This window comes from Ooceraea biroi, chromosome 13, assembly GCF_003672135.1.
Source record: "Ooceraea biroi isolate clonal line C1 chromosome 13, Obir_v5.4, whole genome shotgun sequence".
Taxonomy (NCBI): domain Eukaryota; kingdom Metazoa; phylum Arthropoda; class Insecta; order Hymenoptera; family Formicidae; genus Ooceraea; species Ooceraea biroi.
This window is the reverse complement of record NC_039518.1, coordinates 8676738-8698493: the sequence shown is the minus strand read 5'-3', so window position 1 is coordinate 8698493 and position 21756 is coordinate 8676738. Positions and strand designations below refer to the sequence as shown.

At 44.6% G+C, this 21756-nt stretch overlaps 3 protein-coding genes and 1 long non-coding RNA gene across 10 annotated transcripts in view; 1 reads left to right on the top strand and 3 right to left on the bottom strand.

Moving 5' to 3' along the window:
• Positions 1 to 893: 893 nt before the first annotated feature.
• On the bottom strand, positions 894 to 3018 carry LOC105286257 (helix-loop-helix protein 1). The gene is made up of 3 exons (XM_011351081.3): positions 2723 to 3018; positions 1376 to 1684; positions 894 to 1156 (listed from the first exon to the last, which is right to left on the bottom strand). Exons 2-3 carry the CDS (start codon positions 1549 to 1551, stop codon positions 1003 to 1005), a joined length of 330 nt encoding a protein of 109 aa, XP_011349383.1. The 5' UTR covers positions 1552 to 1684; positions 2723 to 3018; the 3' UTR covers positions 894 to 1002.
• A 141-nt stretch (positions 3019 to 3159) lies between these two features.
• On the top strand, positions 3160 to 4420 carry LOC105286258. The gene is made up of 2 exons (XR_895204.1): positions 3160 to 3449; positions 3836 to 4420. It is a non-coding gene; the product is annotated as an uncharacterized LOC105286258 (long non-coding RNA).
• A 389-nt stretch (positions 4421 to 4809) lies between these two features.
• LOC105286254 (vasoactive intestinal polypeptide receptor 2) lies at positions 4810 to 9600 on the bottom strand. The gene is made up of 11 exons (XM_026974657.1): positions 8630 to 9600; positions 7883 to 7979; positions 7079 to 7470; positions 6803 to 6897; positions 6567 to 6729; positions 6237 to 6387; positions 6035 to 6165; positions 5874 to 5965; positions 5599 to 5737; positions 5227 to 5526; positions 4810 to 5141 (listed from the first exon to the last, which is right to left on the bottom strand). The coding sequence occupies exons 2-10, from the start codon at positions 7947 to 7949 to the stop codon at positions 5278 to 5280; spliced, it is 1479 nt and encodes a 492-aa protein (XP_026830458.1). The 5' UTR covers positions 7950 to 7979; positions 8630 to 9600; the 3' UTR covers positions 4810 to 5141; positions 5227 to 5277.
• Positions 9601 to 9697: 97 nt separating this feature from the next.
• The window catches only part of LOC105286249 (probable beta-hexosaminidase fdl), a 33427-nt gene continuing 21368 nt past the window's right edge, over positions 9698 to 21756 (bottom strand). For 2 of the 7 annotated variants that reach the window (XM_011351067.3, XM_011351066.3), the window contains 6 exons: positions 18434 to 18577; positions 17887 to 17988; positions 14602 to 14864; positions 13741 to 14352; positions 12814 to 13543; positions 9698 to 12713 (listed from right to left, as the gene is read on the bottom strand). In XM_011351067.3, coding sequence (XP_011349369.1) covers positions 12566 to 12713; positions 12814 to 13543; positions 13741 to 14352; positions 14602 to 14864; positions 17887 to 17988; positions 18434 to 18567 — 1989 coding nt within the window. In that variant the 5' untranslated portion in view covers positions 18568 to 18577 and the 3' untranslated portion in view covers positions 9698 to 12565. Of the gene's footprint in view, positions 12714 to 12813; positions 13544 to 13740; positions 14353 to 14601; positions 14865 to 17886; positions 17989 to 18433; positions 18578 to 21244; positions 21579 to 21756 lie in introns of those variants that run through there. The other 5 variants (XM_011351064.2, XM_011351065.2, XM_026974656.1 and 2 more) reach the window with 5 other exon arrangements.

Below are 21756 nucleotides of genomic sequence, written 5' to 3'. Positions count from 1 at the left end.
AAAGAAAGGACTGTGTGTCAAGGAAATTCTTCATGTTACCTTCAAAGTTATTTCTGAGAAGTAGCTGAATAATTTAAAAGCGATTAAAGGAAAAGATATAAAGAATGAAAAAGTTGTCGTTCTCGACAATTTGCTTCCGAGTATCGTCCTTATGAAATTGCGAAAGTGATTTTTAATACATTTTTTACAATTAATCATCAATATCATCAATGCGCTCGACTATAAATGTATTATGGCTTGCATAATTGTAATTAAAAGTATTAATCACGCACACGTTACACACACGTTGGATAATGATGCAGAAGTAATTAAGGAAGAATCTAATTTATTTAAAATTTAATTAAAATTTATTTTATCATATCCACCTTATAGCGTGCATAAAATTAATAATAAAATTAATACTTACAAAAATCGGCGGAATTTTACAAGTGACTCTTTTTCCATCTTAATTTATCCATTCTTTGTAGGGAAGCCGGTCTCGCTCGCGAAGTCGATCAATCTCGCGCGGATCTGCCGGCAATCGAGTCGCGCAATCGCATTTGCAGAGAACCGGAGAAAACGCAGGATGTGCGAGGCGACGATCCGTGAAGTTGGCCTCCTCATCGGCAATCCCATTCTTTTTCACTTAAGCCCGAGCCGTATAATCGGCGGCGATCGGACACGCGTCCGAGCGACAACCGAGTCGAGGGTAGTAGGAGAATTTGGAAGAACACGGAGGGGTAGAGGTCCCACGGGAATCCGCTCTATTGTCCCGAGAGGTGGTTCACTAATCCTCACGAAACGGGATGGATTCAGGAGTATCGACGGCTGTATCGCGATAAACGGCGCGATTCTGCGTGAAAGCAGCTCGTTATTACAACTTGCTGCAATAGAACGATGCAAAACACGTTTCGTATCTTGAATGATCTCTATAATTGTTCCTTTATTGTTCTTTCATTGGCACATGGCATATAAAGATATCGTCACAATTTCTTCTTACTTCGGGAGTGCACGAGCTACCTTTCAAGCTTGCAGAACGTGATTTAGGTAAGCGATGTAGCAGATCGCCAGTCGGAGGATCTCGATTTTCGAGAGCTTTTTGTCCGGCGGCAGGGTCGGCAGCAGCTTTCGCAACTCCGCGAACGCCGAATTGAAGGCTTCGACTCGGACTCTCTCCCTGACGAAATAAATATTAATTACCAAGTGTGGCGTACGAGGGAATTCCGAATTCCCATGGGCATCATAGATTGTCGATTATAGAACTAAATGAGTTTCACGATGTTTCAAGGAATCGTCTCGGTGTTTCCTCTTACTCGTCTTTCCGATATTTGCTATTCGATGTTTGATAATATCGATCGAGTGTCGTATGAAATTGCGACTTTACGTTTACTCTTACCGCGTGGCGTGTGCGGTTCGATACTTTTGGGTGGCCCTTCTTCGCCTGCGCCTCTCCTCCCTCGACAAGGAGCCCGAACCGGGGGCGCCTACCCCGTTAACGGCGACGCCGTGGCCACCGTTCGCCATAGAGACCGCTCTATCCTCGCTCGTGTAATCGCAATTGAAGCTCTTCATGTGATTCGGAGATACGTCTTTCGAGAGGATTCTCTTTCATCCGCCGCGTAAGATTCTCACCTTCTTTGTGGCCGCACACTCGCTTCGCAAGACGCAGCTACCCAAAATGTAATTTCGCCTTCCATAGTAGTGGCTGTAATAATGTGAAATAGCCGTCGATAGGATGCAAGACCAGTACAATAAAGCTTGTATATCAATAAGTCGTTAATATTTAGATTCAAGAATTTGTAAGATAGTTCATTGGCAAAAGCGATATTCAGATAAACGGTGTTCACGATCTCTCCAGTCGCATTCAATTATTAAAGTACTTGTAAAAACGTAATTATCATAAGTAACAATTTCATGACTTTTGCAGTGCAATTTTATATACAATATTGTGCAAGTAAATAATGATCAAATTTATTAGGCCAGTAACCCTGGGGAATTGCGAAAACCACGAAAATTCCGACACAAAAGGGTTCACCCCAAGTTTCTGGGGGTTGGCCGACGATAATTGATCTGCCAAATATTTGTCGAGCACACAACTATAACTGGCATAACAGAATTATGCTGCTATAAAAGAGAATAAAGTCGAAAACAGACAATCTTCTATAGAAAATGTGAGATATTTTGGTAAGTCGATTACGCCTCGTGTTTTCTGCGCCACAGAAAGAAGCGTGAAATTCGGTCAATTTAAAGAAATGCCTTAACTTCATGGTGTCAGCGAAACAATCGTTTTCACGCCGATTTATGGAAGAACCGTTGCATTATTGAGGATGACGCAGTTTGCGCTCCGCGTAAACGACAAGCTCTTCATCAAGTATTGACGAAAAGCAACCCCGGAGTCCCGTTCGATCTGATTCTCATGGTAAACCGGCAATTCGTATGGGCATCTCGCACCTCCGCACGCCTTTTCGCTTTAATATTTTAAAGAAAACCGCCAGATTTCGGGCGACAAGTCGCGTCGACTTCCTACAATATTTATCGCGGCAACGTGTCGTTCAATCAAATCGATATCCCATCGAATGTTTTTATATTTACAACTTCGCTATTTTTTTCTTTTTTTGTTTAATTTAATTAATTCTATAAAAAAGTGCATTGCGCATTCTTCAGTTAAACGTTTTACTTCGATTTACTAGAACGAAAAATTTGTAGATTATGGGAGACAGATTTTGTTGATTCATCCACTTACCATAAATTTCCGACGTGAAGATGATCTCTGGGATCTTCGACGTGCTCTCATACGGATCGAAGCAGCATCACTCTTTTTCTCACTCGTCGTCAATAAAATCCTATAAAATCCGATTAAATAACGGACGCGCACAAGATCTGATCCGATCACTCTCTTTCTTCCCTCGTTGATCGACACGAATCCGCAGATTTCTCAAGATATTCTGCTTTCCGCCGAGTCGCTCGTCCGCCTATCAACTCCGGATCGCGATTGTACCGATTCCGATTGTGATCCGCGACAAGATCACCACCTCTGGCAACATCTCGATCTCCCGACAAGATCGCCCCGAGAGCACGAGAACGGCAGCATCCCCGGCGAAAAAAACCGACATAGGGAAGGGCAGGTTTGCCGCGGTAGGGGTTGTTTCATCCCCCGTAACCACGCCCTTGGTCCCGGCGTTGCAGGCTCCCCCGTCCTCTCGTTTCTAGCATCCCTCGCAGCCTCCCGAACGATGCTCCAATCGACAGCCGGGAGACATCCCGGCGAGCCCGCCCCGACACCTGACCCGCCGCGTCGCCATTCCGCCGCACTTCGTAATTCGCTCATTCGGCAGTATTTTACGGCCTCTCGCGTGCAACGTGGACCGTTTTATCGATTACCGAGGACGCTCCCCGTCTCCTGAAACATGGTTTTTGGAAAATCACGATTTTCCGCTTCCTCATCGGCGTCGAAAATAATCTGTAACGGTGTAAGGATAAATTTTATGTGTTTTTCGTTTAACTTCTCTTCTATTTTATATTATACTTTTATTGTGTAATATTTTATATATAATATTTATTGTATAATATTTATTTTTCATTATATTTCCAACGTGCTGTAACAGAAAGAAGTTGGGAAAAAGAGTAGCGTACATTTCTTTGAAGGATCAGGTGGTGAATGGGTCGCATCTGCGCCGCCCGATTATAGTAATAATCACAGCCTCAGTATCCTCAGCGGTGACTTGCATCTGAATTTCGTCGTTGCTTTCGATTCCCCCCTCTGTTTCATTTAAAGAACTCAAATAAGGATCAAATTTCTCTCGTCGTATACGTCTTCTCCCTCATAACTTGCCTCACATATTTGCGTATTCGACAGTAGAGTACAACAGTGCGATGGAAGGGAGGAAGAGGGAAAGGATGGAGCCATCCCCTTCACAAAAGGGCAAAACCAACAATTATGCAAATTGGTCAATCGGGCTTCAATCTACTTTCAATCCACCAGGACACCACTCATCTCAGTCAACACCCATCTCAGAAATTGCACACGTCGGGGTTGACGCGTGCGGCCGAAAGTTACAACGAGGAACCGCGTGCGCGTGTACGGCTCTCGCCGCAATAATCAAGGACGCACACGCCCTTTTGTTCGATTAATATGCTCCGCGGTCGCCACGAGTGTCATGAGATAGTTCACACCTCGTTACGATGATGGGCCCTTTCCACAATCGAATCCTTTTAGTTCTACCCTTCCATCCCGTCCGAGCATACGTCTTTATAAATGATACGTTACGCAACGATTGATATTAAATATTGTGTAATATAAATCGTCGATGTATCAATGGATTTGTAATTTCGAGACGATGATGTCGCAAAGCAACTTATTCCCAGCCTTCGATTGCAGCAGGATCGATATATTATTATTGCAAACGTAACAAATAAATTCATTACGTTAATATCAAATAATAAGTGGACTTGTTGCTTGAAAAACAAACGAATTGATAAAATATAAAAAATATTTAGAAATTTTTATTTGTTATAATTAAAAAAAAGAGTGAAGTGGATGTACGTCGAAGGTACGGAATGGCGGCAGCACAGAACAGCAACCGAGCAACCCTGATGTAATCGATACTCGAGGGTGAGACTTACCGAGGGAACATGTTGTAGTCTTGATTACCTTCATACGATTAAATTAAATTTAAGCTACAACCGTTCATTTCTATACGCTACGTAGGAACGAGAATTTTAAAGCTCGCAAGATAAAGACGAACAAACGTGTGGCTAAAACATTCATATTCACAGAAATTATAATTTCTGAAAAATTTCGTGTGAAAAGTTTTTCAGAGATATAAACTCTTTCCAGCATTATTTCTTTTATTATTACATATATGTAATTCTTACGGTGCTATAAAGACACAAAAGTAGAAACATTTGCTTATATTTGGTATACATTATACAAACCGCATGAGATAAAAAGACACACGGAGTAAAAGTATACTCAAACGTTTCACATTTAGAAGAATATAGAGTAGATATGTTTATAAGACAGAAAATCGTTGTTATATGCGTCTAAATATCCTTTTAACTCCTTTCTGTCGCTTTTCCATCCCACTTACGTCTCCGTTCCATCTTCCATCAATGCATCTTCCATCAATGTAGGATAGCGGCAGGAAGAAGGTATAGTGTATCTATACAAATATGTATTTTCAAGTTATTCATATTTAAAGAAATGTTTTGTATATGCGAATATATATATTTATGTATAAATATTACCTGCATATAAAATACTTCTTTCCGCATACATACGGAAAGAGATGACTAAATCTATTTAAATTCTTTCAGCGACAACTTCTTCATAGTCTTAGCCGCGAGGCTGCTACCGACCGATTGCTCCTCGTTTTTCGAGCGATGCCGCTTCCGATTGATTCCGTCCCGCAAATTTTTCGAGAATTGTCGGTGGTTGTGGACGAAGGAGTTGATGTACCGCTTTGATTGTCGCATTTTCCACGCACGTTTTATCTCCATCTTGACTTCGCCGTTTAATAGACAGTACAGAAAAGCCACGAAGGTACCCTGCGAAGACAGCAGTCTAAGCGCGATTCGAATTATGTGGAAAAGTGCATTCTTTCTCGCGACGATGGATACCTGGAAGGATGCGAAGAGCTGATCGCAAAAGAGCCAAATGAGCTCGATTTGATAATCCTTACAGTAGGATAGCGGCAGGAAGAAGGTATAGTGTATCCCGAAGAGTGGTACTAGGATTAGAGTCGACCTCGCCCACTTCCTGAATGAAAGATAAACGTGATCGTCCGTGCGCGTGCAATAGTTATATAAAAAAATCAGATACTTCATCAAATTTTTTGTACATGATTAAACGTGAAAAATATTCAATATAAAATGACTCTCGCGTCGCTACTAACTTGTATTTCATTTTCTTCCGTTGTAGATACATCGACGCCTTCAGCTTCACGTACAGGACACGCACAACGTTGATAAACAGCAGAAAATTGATCTGTCGGGGGGGGAGAGAACGGATAATTCAAATATCTCGCATTGTAATTTATATTTACGCGAGACATACCAAAATAGACAGCATGATTGGTCCTCTTATGACGAGAAGCAGCGAAGGGTTCTCGTGAGTGGTCCAGCAAAGAGTGTCCTCGATAGTGGCGCGTGTCACGATCCACGGCACCACTATCAAGACGGGAATACCTTAATGGAAAACGCTATTTGTATAATTGCCTAAAACATTACTCTAGGGTTTGAATCAGTATTCGCCTTACCCCAGCCTAGCAGGACGTACATGGTTATCGTGTCGGTACACGGCACGAAGAATATCAGGTTGTGCAGATACAAGCCTTCCATCAAGATCCACGAATAGTTCGCCACGATGAAGTACTGCCAGAGACTTGTGATGATTTTGCAGACCCAAGGCTGCAAATCGATAAAAATTAAGATGATGTCACTCTTGATGTAACAAGAGGGTCAGTATAGAAATATTTGATAGTTTTACCGTATACGTAGAATGATATGTAGATATGTAGAAACAGTATATACGACACTAATATATCTATTAATAAATAACGATAATTGATCGCATCAACGTTCTTTACATTGCGTTCCTTGATAAAGGCGCTCGTGCCGACGAAGACGACGTCCCAGGCCAGTCCGATGCCCTCGACGAAGACCCAATCTTTCAGAAGTGCCATGAAAGCTCTCATGATAAACGACACAAACAGATGCATGTGCAGTCTATTTCTGGGATTTCTGAGTTTCCTGAGCAACAACGCATTAACGATGATTGGATAACGCGCGTTTCAACGGAATTGAAAAGGGAGTAGGCGCTCACCTGAGGTAAGAAAAGATCATCATGGCGATGACGAGAGTGAGGAATGAAGTGGCGTATCCCAATTGCGACACTGTTCTGATGATTGGCAACCATTTCTATCGGGAGCATGCAACGATGATACATGTTATCAAACGTATCGTGCTTGTTAATTAATAATATCCTAAGTAACCGCCTGACCCGATTTCCTCTTTCTCTTTATTTAAGACTCGTTCAAGAGGCTCTTTCGAATCCCCAAGAGAATCGATCAACGCGATCGAGAGAAGCAACGAGGCTTACGTTCAGCAGCGTGGCCTCCGCGACCGTTTCGTACCATCGCGGATACCAGGTCAGTCTCTCGATACCATCGTCGATGATGTGACGTGTGTCCAACGCGCACAGACTGTAGTTGCTCCAGGTGACGCCGTCCGAGTTCCGGAACCATTCGCCGTTCGCCAGGCAGACTTTACTGGCCAGGACGTCCACGTTGTCGGTCTGCAGGTTGGCATACCCCATGATCGAGGCCGGTGGACAGGGCTGAGTCGCCGTCATCAATGCGTCGATACGAGGCCAGCAGAGCAGACCGTCGAAGAACGGCGGACATTGAATTCTCGTGGCATTGTCTTCGCTGAAGCTCATCTCGATACTGCGATCCATCTCCGATCGGCTGGCTCGATCGGTGCTGTTCCCCACTGTCGCCGAATAAGCTGATTTCAGTAACTTCGATTTATTAAGTAAAAAAACGGATTGAGTCTGATCACGATGAGATCCAGGATATCTTCATCAAAAGAAAATTTACGAGATATTTTTTCTTTGGAAGAAATATCAAAGAAATCTGAATGCATGTTTTAATTAAGTTAATATTTCGTCGTCGATTTCAATATCATTATAATTAAGAATTTAATCTTTTCTCCACTTTTTAGATTTGTCATGGTAGAATTAACGGTGCAGTCAATGCTGTGTCATAAAGTAGCATCGTGAGCATGAGCATTTATCATGGAAATACGTATTTCTATCTTAGCAAACATCTTAGGGGTGCGACAAGCTTTTGTGCAAACTTCGTTGTTGAGTTATGCGATAAGAAATATAGATTTGACCACCCACCTTCCAAAAGAAGATCGCATTTGTATTTCTGCTCGGATAAGAAACGTTCTATTGCCGCCTCATCCATTCTGACTCTGGAGGAGCACAAAGAATAAATCTGCGAACATTAGTCATTGTCTCTTACACGTTTCAATCTCAATGAAATTTGTCATTCGTCCCGTTTCAAATATACAATTGTGGTAATATATGGTGGAAACTTAATATATGTATCGCCACCGATGCATCACAGTTTTTAGCTGCTTTATTATTTAAATCAACGTCCATTATTATTTAAATCAAAGTCATGCATCCATTACAGTATCCTTTTATTGGTAACGCAAGAGATACCGCTACAACAAAGTATTTCACGAAAAAGAATTTATCAGATCTTTTCTTTACTCTCTTTATCTCAATTGTTGCAATTTTAAATATTTTTTAAAAACATTTTCTTTATTATTATTTATCTTTTCTTTTGATAATAAAATATACGCATGAATAAGATCTATCACACGTCAGATTTAATAATATCTAGTTTTCGTTTAATTTAAGTTTGATATAATTTTATATTAAACGGCAGCATCATTCCTAGTTTAAATAACAAACTTGTTTTTGTGTCGTCAACAAATGAACAGCAGCACGACTTCTTTCTTATTGCTTTATATCTCGAAACAATATATTAAGTTTCTTTTCTTCACTTGATTTATTTACCGGACAATAAATCGCGATTTCTTCATCGCGTCGCGATACGTTTAATATCGAACTTCTTACCTGGAATTTTATTCTACTGCGTTCACAATTCTTTCTCGACACACAGTTACCATGAGGTGAGTTATGTATTTCCTCTACAATGCATGTACACAATCCGCACGTGTCCACGATCGCGCATCTTCTAAAACTTCGGCAGAGTTTCTACCTTGAGAAAATCGGAGCGGCTGCGCGCTGCGTGATTGCACGCAGAAGCGATATTCCGCACCCCGTACCTTCCTCTTGAGGAATGACGCATGTGGCAGCGGACTTGGGAAAATGTGCGAGTTAACGCTGCAAGCTCGAAGCTGCAATGTACAATTCTCAATTCGTTCAATTTATTTAAAAAATTTAGATTTGCATTATAAAATGTACGAACCAGAGAAATAAGCATATTTTGCTTGAAGTTAAATAATTACATTTTGCGATACAAATTTGGATCTGGAGCTATAAAATAAATTCAAACGTATTTTCATCATTACGTATAATAAATTTTATATTTTGCAATCTTCTTATTTAAATCTTGTGGCAAATTGTTGCTTACTCATTCCCGAATGTTTTTAAATTCCGAATTACGTTAACAAAATTATAACTTGTCCAACTCCAAGTCGTTTTAATCTTCGTCATTGTACTGCGCACGTGATATGCTCGATCAATTCTGATATACGTTTCTTATACAATATAAATAAGACTTGAATGTTTGTCGTGCTATGGATATTTATGGGAATACAAACAAATCACGTCTGTAATCCATCAAGAATTAATTTCCAGAAAACCTCTTCGATCGATCCCGGTCAATATTTGTTTGCAGCCATCACGACAATCTGCTGGTGGTCCGAACTTCTAATTATATTCGAAGTCTGCGACTCTGACCCAGCTTCCGCATTATGAATCAACGTGACGTAAACTATAGACGCAATCGATAGAATCTGCAAACGAGAGATGTAACAATGTAATTTTCACGGATACGCTGTAATACGGAATTGCTTTCCGTAATAGGACGAAATTTCAGTGCACCATGTCTTCTTCATCATAGGCAACGAGGAAGTGAAGGGACGGTCTTTGGTGGGCTAAAAAATAAACGGCGTGATGTATTCAAAATTTACTTTATGTTAAATCCGTGTAGAGCAGACACGTCATAACAGGGTATATCTTTCTGGGATCTCGAAGAGCACCACGCACTCGCACAGATCACGCACGCACACGCACGCAACTCGCGTTCCTCCTATTTACATACATTCGTCGTCGCATCATCAATGCAAGAGAGTCGCATAACGTAAGTATACGTACCGTAAATATCACCGCCCTAAGCGCTGTAAAATTCTTGTTCTTTACAGGATCGTCGATCGATCGCGCGCAACGTCGTCCGCCGATCTTCGCCTCTCCGCCGAAATTAACTCGAGACGAACTTGACATAAGAAATAACTGGAGAAGCAATTCGTGCGCAATCTTGCTGCAATCTTAAGGATTCTCGATACCTGCGCTTATATCTCATTATGATGACATGGGTGTAAGATAGTAAGTGGAGTAACTCCACTTCTACTCCAACTACTTCAACTGAACGTCTGCAAGTTTATCTGACGCTCTTGGTCTCATCCATTACAGTGAGCATTTTAGATTTAAACATCCAAGCTGGAGCATTGCGGTATTGAGATACGGCAATGTTCAGGAAAAATTTAAAGCTAAGACAGCGGAACGGTCGATCTTTCCAATCTTTTCAACAAGAATCAATCTTAATTGAAAAATCAAAAGACTTGACTTGTAAGCGTTTAATATCAGCTGCCACAATTGAAAAAAGAGAGAAATGAGCTGCTTCTTTAAAAGCTTCTTACAGTGACTCAGCATGCACATGATTTCTTCAATTCTTTCCCACACGATCATAATTGGGGACACTCGGGTATCCAGCATCCTTAATGTTGCTACGATTGTATATCTTATATCTACAAACGCACGAAAGGCTCGACTCCTCTTACAGCCATCGGTGTCAGTATCGGTAAGTACAAGCTTCTCTATCGTCCTCCCTTCCAGACTGCATTACGTCCCTTTCTCTCTCTTCCCTACCCGTTATTTCTGGTGAGCGGTTTCTTAATTAGTCGAGTTTCCTAAATATCCGAGTCCTACCTAATTGCCTAGCTAATTTCCTATCTACACGTCTATCTAATGTATTATATCATACGTTGCTCCCTACGTCGTTATGAAGTATTTACAAATTTCCGAGGCTCACTCTTCCTCCCTTTTTCTTCTTTAAATAATTCGTAGGCCACGTTGCGCTGCAGAGAGCACGGGCTCCGCTCGCTTCTATGACGGTGATCGCTCGCACATCGTGATGCAGTAATGATCGGGCAAGCGGGTGATTCCCTCCTCGATTCCTTACGTTGTGTTCTATCAGTCGAAATCCCCGTCGTGATTACACGAGGGTGATTTTGCGAGCGCACGCTTCTTCAAATAGCTTCGCCGAAATTCCCGCGGGATCGAGACACCTCGGTCGTTCATCCTTTCGCTCGTTCGTCTCGTGCATACGCAGAAGCGCGCGTCCGCTAATGTAGAGTTATGTTATTCTGCCCTGAGCAATTTTGCGTTGACGATAAGTAGAAAGTTCGATTAACACGTTTGCGCGCCGACGACGTCGAATCCCTCCCGTCGAGCGTGCATCGTGCGCGATAGTGTCTTTAATGTAGATTATCCGCAAACGTGCAGGCACTCTCTGTCCGTCGACATTCGCATCGCGTTACGTCTTTCTCGCGTTTATTTATACTTTCAGTAATCTCGGTCGTCGAAAAACTAAATTATGCGTCACAAAATTGCTACATACGTTCGTTCACGGCTAAAACGGCGCAGCGATGATGAGGCACGTGGCAGCCGTCGTCGTTGGTGTCCTTCGTGGAATCCGAGAGGTAACAAGGAGTAGTGGCATTGGTAATGTGTGTTATTACTCGTTATTCCTTGATATAAGAAATGCGCATAATTGTCTCAATTATGCAGTCATGCAGTACACGATTGAACGAATAACCTCGTATAAAAGAGAACCGTTCAAGGAGTCCTCCAGTTTACATCCTAACCGAATCGACCAACGAAAGCGCGAGACGGAACACGAGATTTCTCGAGGAGCAAGTATTATGCTAGAAAAGCTTAAAAAGCTCAAGCGCGACAGTTTTGTACTTTAACACAGAAAAAATTCGAGACCGAGAGCAGTCCGGAGAACGAACTCGCCGCGATTTAATTTAATTTCGTTGCAGGGATCCACGAACGTCACGTACCTCCCCGAATTCTCGCTCTCGACACTGAGAAAGACCAAAAAATCTTCGATCTCTGACGACTCGTGATCTATAATTCGCACGTAATTCGGGCCTCGAGCGACATCAGTGGATTGACAATCACACAAGTGCTTCGCTGAAACGATAGCGCATTTCCTCCTTGTGACCGCGATTATTCGATTCGTTAAGTAGGCGCTTATAAAACTAAGCCCGCGCGAAGCCAGGCCTCCCCCCCCCCCCTTATGAGAGGCCCCATTTATTCTACGCTATCAACGCGTTCGTCGAGTTAATATCTATGCCTTACGCTACGTGTCGATAAACTCGCGGCTCCTCGTCGCCCGCGTAATCTCGTAGCTTCGTCATGTTACACGTTGGACACGCAGAGAGAGAGCTCCTGAGTGATAATCTCGATCGTCATCATTGTTCGCTGGCTCGTTTGGCGTGCGCTTCTTGTGAACAAGAAAATCCGTCCGGTGACTTATCGGACAGGAGCGATTGTCAGTTCTACCGGCAGAACGCTCATCATCGAGAGCTCCCACAGATCGTGAATACGCGACGCAACTGCGCATCGGACGAAATCGATTCCGACTGCCGACAGGGCACGCGGCAGACGTTGCCGCTTCTTATGGCATTCCGTTTTTACGCGATTAGCGCCGCGAGTACAGTAGTACGGCCGATCGATAGCTCGCGAATCTCTAACGATCGGTCAGAGACATTTGCCGGGGTTCTGGGTGCACCACTGCGGCCACATCGACTCGGTCTTGATGCCTCTGCTGTTCAGGACTTCGATATGCGCAGCCAGCCTGGTGTAGACGTTCTCGTCCGTGGAGTAAGTGTTTGTCGGCAAGTCGCTCCTGAAAGATTGCAATTAACATCACCGTCGTGGCGTCATTACATCTCATTTCGCATTTTGCTTTGTTATATACGCATTATCGGTTACTATGCTTGTCGTACCACAATCGTTCGGCGAGCGCGGACGCCCTGGGCCATAGTCGAGGTCCCAAGGACGATTGTCCGGTCTGCTCGGTCCAGATTGCCGCCTCGCCGCCCAGCACCAAGGGCAGGTGTTGCTGCGGATACTCCTTCCATGGACGGTGATTGTAGACGGTCTGCCAGGTACGGTATTCGCCGCACGCTGCCTCGCCGCTCTCCCGCCACCTGCCGAAGCCGCAATCTAGATACCACGCGTCCACGTGCGACAGGATCACGCGGAAGCCGTCCTCCAGCAGGTCGGGCGTCTCTGGCCAGTTGCTGCCACCCCACGACTGGATCACGTGGACCTTCGGATCAAAGTACAGCATGATGTACGGCCTCTTGGTCAACGGCGAACTCCACAGGATCACCGCCTTAGGCACTCGCTCGTGATTCGCCCTGATCAGCCGTTGCAGCATCTTCGTTTCGAACTCCGCCCAGAGCGCGTGATGATCCGTCATATTCTGCGCCTGCATCGCCAGGGTGATGTTGCCGTACTGCGCCCAGCACTCGAGATTCACCTCGTCGCCGCCGAGGTGCACTACGTCGCGCACCTCCGTCAGATCGAGCAGTTCCCGATACAGACCCTCGAGTATCCGGTACGAGTGCTCGTTTATGGGATTCAGTTGGCCGCAGTTTGGCTCGCCGCAATACGCCGACCACGGCTGCTGGTCCACGCACAACGCCAACTCGCCCAAGCCATGCTCCGCACCTGAAATGGCAAAAGTGTTAATGTGTGAAATTCGACCGATTCGAAATTCGAAAGCCGATATCTTGAGACTTGAGATAAAACTCCAACAATCGGCAACCTTTATTTTGTATAAAATGTAATATTCTTCCAGCCATTTAAAAAAAGTTTTAAGTCAGTTTTATATTCACAAGTATCCAAGATCTCTCAGCTAAACTCACCCCATTGCCACCCGGCGCCAGCGTGGGCCGGGGAATCAATCTCGACGACGATCCTGACGCCGCGTATCTTCGCGTAATCGGTCAGATCCTTCACGTCGTCGGGCGTGTAAATGTGATCGCCACTGTATGCGCCCCACCTCGCCATCTCCGGGAACTGCGCCGAGTCGAAGGGGAAACTCTGGGAATCGGTTAGATGCCAGTGGAAGGTGTTGAGCTTCGTAGCCGCCATGCCGTCAATTACCCTTTTCAGCTCTTCGACGGGGAAGAATTGCCTGCCGGTGTCGACGAGGAGGCCGCGATAGGGAAACGCGGGCTTGTCCTCGATGAAGGCCCGTGTAAGGATGCGAAGAGCACCCTGCTTGCCGGCAGCTTCATCCCACCAGATTAACTGGCTGAGAGTCTCGAGACCGTGTCGCACCGCGAAGTAGCTTTTCCCTGTGATCTTGGCTTCCAGGACCTTTCCCTTGGGCACGAGTTCCAGTTTGTACGACTCGTCAGTGTCCAGAGTCAAAGTGGTGCCGCGTGCGTTACCGGCGCTCACATATATAATGAATGTGTCAACGCCGGATCTACTCTTGGCATTCGGCACTTTTACCAGACTCCTGATGTTCCCTGTAAAGTAGAAGAGACCGTTTTACGTGAAAGGAGAGAAGAAGCTAACCCGTCGACAAATATGCAAACTAGACTAAATGATTATTTAATATGTACATCCTACAAAATGTGCGTCTCTCAATTGAATTTTTCATTACACGGAACGCATAAATATAAAATAAATGCAAGATCTTGATCATCATTTTCTATCCATTTTGCAAACGTATGCTTAATAAGTGACATTTTTCCGATATTCTTTCCAATATTCACCAATAAAAACGTCCTTCGCGTGCTCCAGCAGGTCCTTAATCTCCTGATCGCTCGTATCGACGATGACGAATTCGATCTGCTGAAGGTGCAGGATAACACTGTTATCGCCGAGGACGACGTTTTCGGTTGGTCGGGGCCACAACAGTCGAGTGTTTCCTCCACAATGAGCGGTGCAAGTCGCTAGGGATGTCCTCGAGGATCTCACTGCTCGCCTCTCGCATCGACTCGCCACACATGCCCAGGACCATGGACTTTGAAATGTCCTGCGAGCCGAAAATCTCTCTCGTAAGTGGATCCACGTATCGCGCCCTGATAATCGTTTGCATTCATAATATGCAACGTACACGAGCACTTGGTAATGCTTGATCGAAGCCAAGATAGAAATTAATTTCTTCTTCTTTAGATTTTAAGAAATCACATTCAGATCCAGTTTTAAATAATTTAGTTTTGTGTTACTCTCAATCTTGTCATATTCGCCCTTGCATCACGGATTACCAAGTACTGCAATTACATTGATTTCTTGGACTTGTGACGAATATTTACGTCGGTTGCAATCGATGCAGGAAGAGCTGAGAATGCTGAAAATAGCTATAGAATGACAGACTGTTCAACAGAAAATAACATGCGATATGACTCTACTGCAGAGCTGAATATACGTAGGGGATATTCACAGCGGGAAGTGCGAGAAATGTCTGTCCTTGTTTATACAGAAAAAATATCTCTTTTAATAATCAATACGCATACTATATTTAAATAAATACGATATGCAATTTGCGATGCATTATTCGAACAATTCCGTGGCTCAAGGATCTTAACAGTCCTTATGTTTTTGCAGGGAAAGATCGAATCTACTTTCCGCGACTCATGTTCTGTGCCGAGCAAGCTGATAACATCGTACCTCTGGTACAAATGAAAAGCTGCTCATTACAACAGTAAGACGAATGAGAATGCAGAAAGATATCATCGGCATTGTCCGAATTAAACGCCAGCTAGAGAAAAGGAGGGAGAGACAGAGAGAGAAAAGCCAGAGAGAAGAAAGAGAGGAATGACTCTTGCGGAACGAAGCAGAGGGAGTATTTGGCTAATCATGGACGGAAAAACGTCTGCCCGAAGAGAAATGAACAAATGTCTCGATACGATACGCTGGATAATAATTACTTCGACGCAGTACCGGCGTAGGGCGCGGTAGGGCGATCGCCCAGGGCGCCAGATCTGTAGGGGCGCCGCTAGCTCTGAGTAAAGCTAAAGGGCAATTTTCTGAATTTTCATATGCGTGCATTCGTTTATACCCGTTTAGATTAGTAAAAATGCTAAGTCTAAAAATTTTTATAATCTAACTACAGATTCATAAGCAGCGATATCGAAAATTCCCAAAAAGGCAGAAGTATTTTATTAGCGAATTTTGAAAATTTTGAAAATTTCACTACCGTTTCGAACCGGCAATGCCCGTGTTGTTTTTCGGCCTCTGTACAAATCTGATAATTGTACGCAACATGAACGTTCTGTACGTATATAAAGGTGAGGCACCTAAAACAGGCCACCTGAATATCTCGGCTGTTATTGGTGATAGAAAAAAATGTGTCAGACCAAACTTGCATGGTTTCGAGCGACACATAATTTGTTCTAAATAGTTTTTTATTAGGTGGACGCGTAGAGGTCATATGAAGGTCAACTTCGTTTTTTTAAATGGTATGATATGTTTTTTTACGCGCCATCTAGTAGAGCGTTTGAAGATGCGCACATTGATCTACGGGTCAAAATCATTCAAGGTCACTGAAGGCTAAAATTTCTAAGTTCTAACTTTTTCATTTCTGAATTTACGGTATTTTCAATAGCAGGGAACTCTAGGCAATATAAGAAATAATGATATCATCAACTCAGAACTTCTCGGAAAAGAACAAATTTCTAACGGCTAGAACTTTTTCATTTCTGAATTTACGGTTAATAGCCGAGATATTCAAGTGGCCTGTTTTAGGTGCCTCACCTGTATATCTTGAGCGGGATGAATGGGCGCCATGATAATCTTGCCCAGGGCGCCAATGTTGCTAAAACCGGCGCTGCTTCGACGAAGCTCGAATAAAGGAAACGCGGATAAGGTAGCGAAGATTTGAACAGATTCGCCTTGAGCTAGTTGCACCGGGCCGGCGAACATTTGATGCTGGAACTTGAAGAATGCTGAAGAGTGGATGGAATCTTAAGACTTTCGCCAATATTTTCAGATTTTCTCAGAAAAATAATGTCGTAGTTGCGTAACTATAATGTATAATGTTGGAGTAACTCAACAACATTACTCGCATTATTCCTTCTTCCTTGCTCCTTGCGACGCGGTAATAACAACGTTAGATAATACTGGAGCAACATTGCGCAATATTGGCAAGCAACCGTTCCCCGTCCGGTTTGCATCCACCGCACGGTAATTCCCGAGGTTGCTCGTAGCTTCCGCGGTTTTCCTCGGATACCCTCTTAATCCCCTCGGTTTTCTCGATTATCCAAACTCGTGGTACACATCCGTGTGTGCCGAGAACAGAGAGAGAGAGAGAGAGGCGAGACGTTTCCGATATCAGGGCTGGGGAAAGGTCGGGTTCGCGAAGCGGGTCAGCGCGGATGCAACACGCCGCGCGAACTGCATAATCCGCGAAATATAATAGCGAGACAATACGGAGACACGGCGGCTGTGTCTTGGTGCTTATTTGGTATAATGGACCTGCTGTTCGGGCGAATGGATTAAAACGACCGTCGACGTTGCGAGAGGAGGAGGCGAAAGATGCGACCGGGGAATACACGGGAGTTCTCTCGCCCCGGAAATCTGGGACGTTTGGGATACGCGTGTCGTGGTCGACGTGTTGCAGCTCGCGCTTCGGATGGCTTCTTAATTGGGAAATAGCGCCTGATCACGACTGATATTAGATGTCGCGACTGGTTCCGAAAAGAAATGCCACGCGAAAGCTACACTAAATCGAATTTTTCCAGAGTTAAAATTAAAACTTGAATTCCTCTCTCGTAAAATCTCTCTGTGTAAGATATTTTGTTATTTTTTCTCCAAGTCTTTACTTTTACATTCACTTTTTTGCTTTTTTAGGCAAACTTGTCGCACAGTGATATCCAATAAAAATAGCTGTTCGAGGGAAGGATGCTTTTTTTCCGAACCAGGCGCACATATTAAAAGAGACAGACCGACCGAAGCGAAAGCGGGGGCAGGCTAGAGCAGAAGGCACCAGAGATGCGTGGTACAACCCGTTTAGCATAAGGAACAACCCCTGTGGCCGGGGGTCGACTGTCCGTTACCTAGGTTCTTCCAGATACTCGTAAAGCCGTTCCTCGGGACCGACCGTGGTTTCGCTACCAGCCAGGAAATTAACCAAGCTGCTTTGTAAGTCCTCTAGTCTTCTCCAATGCCGCGATTGATCGCGTTGCGATGCGACAATGCGAAATAAATTCAAAATAAAAAACAGAAACGTGCGGCGTAAGGGAACAAAAAGGAAAGGCACTGGGTTAATACACGCCAAAAACCTTACGCCGTGTACGTGTACGTGTGCAATGTGTATGCGTGTATGCGTTAATAAAACAACTACAGAAATACAGAAATGATAAAAAAAAGAAAAAAAAACAAGCTGTGTGCGCTTTCCACGCGGATTTACTTGTAACTCGCGAAACCTCGACAATTTTCACGTGTCCCTCGACACGTTCTCCATGCGGAAAGATTAACACGTGCCCGTCAAGAGCGCCAATCAATCAGTCGGCCTTTACTCAGCGAAAACTTTGTACTTTTGTAAGGAAACAGATATCATACGTTTGTGTTGGACAATATTATACAATATTACATAATACCTACCGACGAGTCGGGAACGGCTGGAGGGACGCGAGCGGCGGTGCATGGGCGTACATGGCGATCAGGAGGACTCCGGTCATCAGGACGAGGAAGAGGAGGATCCTCCTCATCCATCCGCTGGGCACGCTACCCACCATTCTAGCGAGTCTGCAAATAAACGAAACGGAAATTTAGATGGGATGGTCAGTGCTCGCCGGGAATGCGATCGTAGATCGAGCGATCGCGATTGATCAACGTAAGCGTGCCGTTTTTCCGCGCTAACGATATCGCGTTCCGAGATCATTCGTCACTTCCGCATGGATTCCGTAAGCCAACGTAAGCGCGGGATTCGCGCGTCTCCAGCTTTGCCGATGACTTGTTGGAGTTTTAGAGTTCTTTCCGCGACGTATTTTGTCATCTGCCAATCTGGTTTTGTAAATTACACGCGGAAATTTGATTAGAAAGAGGAATCTAGGTAAACTTGGCAGCTCACTTTTATTAACTTTAATAAATTAAGGTTTGAATAAAATAGTAACGTTTCGCTTATAATAAAAATAATTTCTTTTGCAGAGAAGATAAAATAATTTCGATACCGATATGATATAATAATATCGATATTATTGATTCAGAATCGTTTACAGTTGCACCGTTAACAAATTACGCCAACTGAAGAAGTTGCCTTACTTTGCATATTTGAACTTTCAACCGAGCAACTGCAGACGAGAGTAAAAGCACTACAAACCCACAAGTAAAATGCTAATGTTTCGTGTACTCAAAACTTAATTTATCAAAGCGGAGTGTCAAGTGCATAGGTGAAAAAACAAGGAAAAGTAGTTCAAAGCTGAATGTGCCGAGTTAATTCCGCAAAAACATACAAGTCGTGCGACATCGCGCGTTTTTTTCTGACACTCGAGCAACGTCAATTTCAAGTTTTATTCCTGAAATTCGAGGATTCGGTTCGAGACGATGCGGACAACGTCCGCGGTTAAAATTTGAAACGTGAAACACAGACACGCGTTCGTACTTTCGATCGTCGGATCATGCTTTTCCCACCGTTCTCCATGTGTGGATCTTCCTTTCTCTCTGTGCGACATGCAGATAAGGTGGCCACATTTGCCGTTGAACGTGCCAGGAGAACGTGGACGTGCCACCCTCTTCTCGTGCAACCCCCCGGGAGTACTCCGCGGCCGCGAAATTCCCAGATGGTGACACGCGAGAGATAAGGCGTGATTTACAGTGGAAAGCGCGTCTGCATAAAGACACGGCACGTATATCTCGAGATTATAGAGACCAGACGGCCGAAGAGAGAAGTATTTCCCGCGATATTTCCGGCGATTCTCTCGCGGCGCCGACGCCGGAAATGCGCTGGTCTCCTTTTTTTTATCGGACCGACAGAACAAGAAAGACGGCGGCGAAAGTGTTTCGGACGTAAAAGCGCTCGCTTCCGTGTTTTATGGTCCCACGTGGATTTATGGACCTCCCGGCAGACCCGTGCCATCGCCCTTTTTCCGATATTGCGTTATATTTCTGTCGAGGAACGTCGGAACAGCCAGATCTTCATCCCCTGCGATACGATCTGTCGAGATGCACATCCGATGTTGCATTTAAATTTATCGGACATTGACAAGATGAATATAAATACAAAGGTCCTGCGGACCTATGATATTGCGTGACTTATCGATAATGGCTTTCACTCTCTAACTTGACATCAATTATTCGAAAGAATCAGAGACGAGAAAATAAAATGTTATGCGATAAAGTGACGCAATTTAACAAGATATAAATTGCCACTATTCATTCCAAACATCCCTCCCATTTTCATCCAGAATAGCGCAAATGAATTCTCTTGGCGGAAAATCCGGTTGTCGATGACGAGTTTCCGAGACGCGGCCGAGACTATTCCGACGTCGTAAAGAGAAGTAGCGTCGAGAGGTGAGCGCAAAGTTGTCGCGGTGAGCGATATAGCGCTGTCTAAGGGCCACCTGTCGAATTGCACAGAAATACACCTTGGAAATACGCCTAGGCGAGACGTCTAAGCTTAGCCAGTTCAGCTCCCGAAATGTTCCGTAGTCTGGACGGTCTCGCGTTCTGATTACTACACTTGACAACACTTGGCACCTCCGCGGTCTTAGCTCCGGGAATAGGCACCTTGGGTCTTGATCCTGCTACCCGAAAGCCGCGGATATCCCATGCTAATTTATTCCATCGCGATCATAACTCCGCAGCAGTTAATATATAAGAAAAGCGACACCGGGACTGCAACGTTTTCGTGCGCCGCTATTTTTCATTCCTCATGCACAACCGACGTGTTTTGCATTTAGCTAAGTCTAATGACACTCGTGCACGAAGCCGAGGCGGCTGAGCGAAATAGCACAGTACACAAGTCTCAGTACAACAAGATCGATCGTGAGTGGCAGCGCATTCTGTCCGACATCGAACGGAAATCGGGCTTCTGCAGAAGTCGTCCAGGTGATTCGCTGCGGATTGATCTACCACATTCTGTGTACTCTAATGCTATTTTAAAGATTCAAGGCTGCCCACGTGAAACCCCGTAGTTTGCCATCGCAGGTAAATGAAACGCTCAATAGGGGCTTAATAAAATTCAGAACGATAGTAGTAAGGCGAGCGGAGTTTCAGCGCGAAAGAAGACTGCATGATCACGAGATGTACACAAAACAGTAACGTGACGTTTCATTTATCCGGCTTGACTGTCGCTGAAGCGATCGGGAAATCATGGTAACAGGAGTGCTTTCGATCCTTTCCGCAATTCGATTTCTCCTGGCGTAACAGATTTCACTTTCTAAAACAAGCTTGATCGGCACAATGCACGAGAACCTGAATGATGCGGGTGTACACCGTCCGCACTGCCAGCACATGCAGATCGACTCCCCGCGCAGGACCATCCTCGATCATCCACGGACGATCAGAGACGAGGATCACTTTGGACCTTTGCACGCACGACACTTCTCCTCGGAGACGAGGAGACGTGCTACGCCGTCGCGTGGTACCAATGCGGCGGCATTCGGGCCACGACGAAGAGAGACCGCCGGCCACAGCCACGCCACCACCACCACCGCTACCACCTCCACCATCAGCACCACAACCACCACCACTAGCACCACCGGCGTCGTCGTGGACGTCGTCGTTGCCAACACTATCCCGCTGGCCGAAATTCACCCCTGCGCAATTTATTTATTTTTCATTTTCATCACGAATGGGGGCGGCTTGATATTACCGCCGTCGCGCCGGCACAGGGATAGTACAGGGCCCGCGCTCCTTTTGCGGCGGCGAAGAGAGAGAAGCGTGGCGAGGGTGGATGGGTGGGTGAGTTGTTGGGGTTGGTCGCG

Coding starts and splice junctions, on each gene's coding strand:
- LOC105286254 (XM_026974657.1), bottom strand. CDS start 7,949: ATGGATGAGGCGGCAATAGAACGTTTCTTATCCGAGCAGAAATACAAA. Junction 6,898..7,078: donor CGGAGGCCACGCTGCTGAAC/GTAAGCCTCGTT, acceptor TGCTCCCGATAG/AAATGGTTGCCAATCATCAG. Junction 5,738..5,873: donor CGGAAGAAAATGAAATACAA/GTTAGTAGCGAC, acceptor TCTTTCATTCAG/GAAGTGGGCGAGGTCGACTC.
- LOC105286257 (XM_011351081.3), bottom strand. CDS start 1,551: ATGAAGAGCTTCAATTGCGATTACACGAGCGAGGATAGAGCGGTCTCT. Junction 1,157..1,375: donor CGAACCGCACACGCCACGCG/GTAAGAGTAAAC, acceptor TTATTTCGTCAG/GGAGAGAGTCCGAGTCGAAG.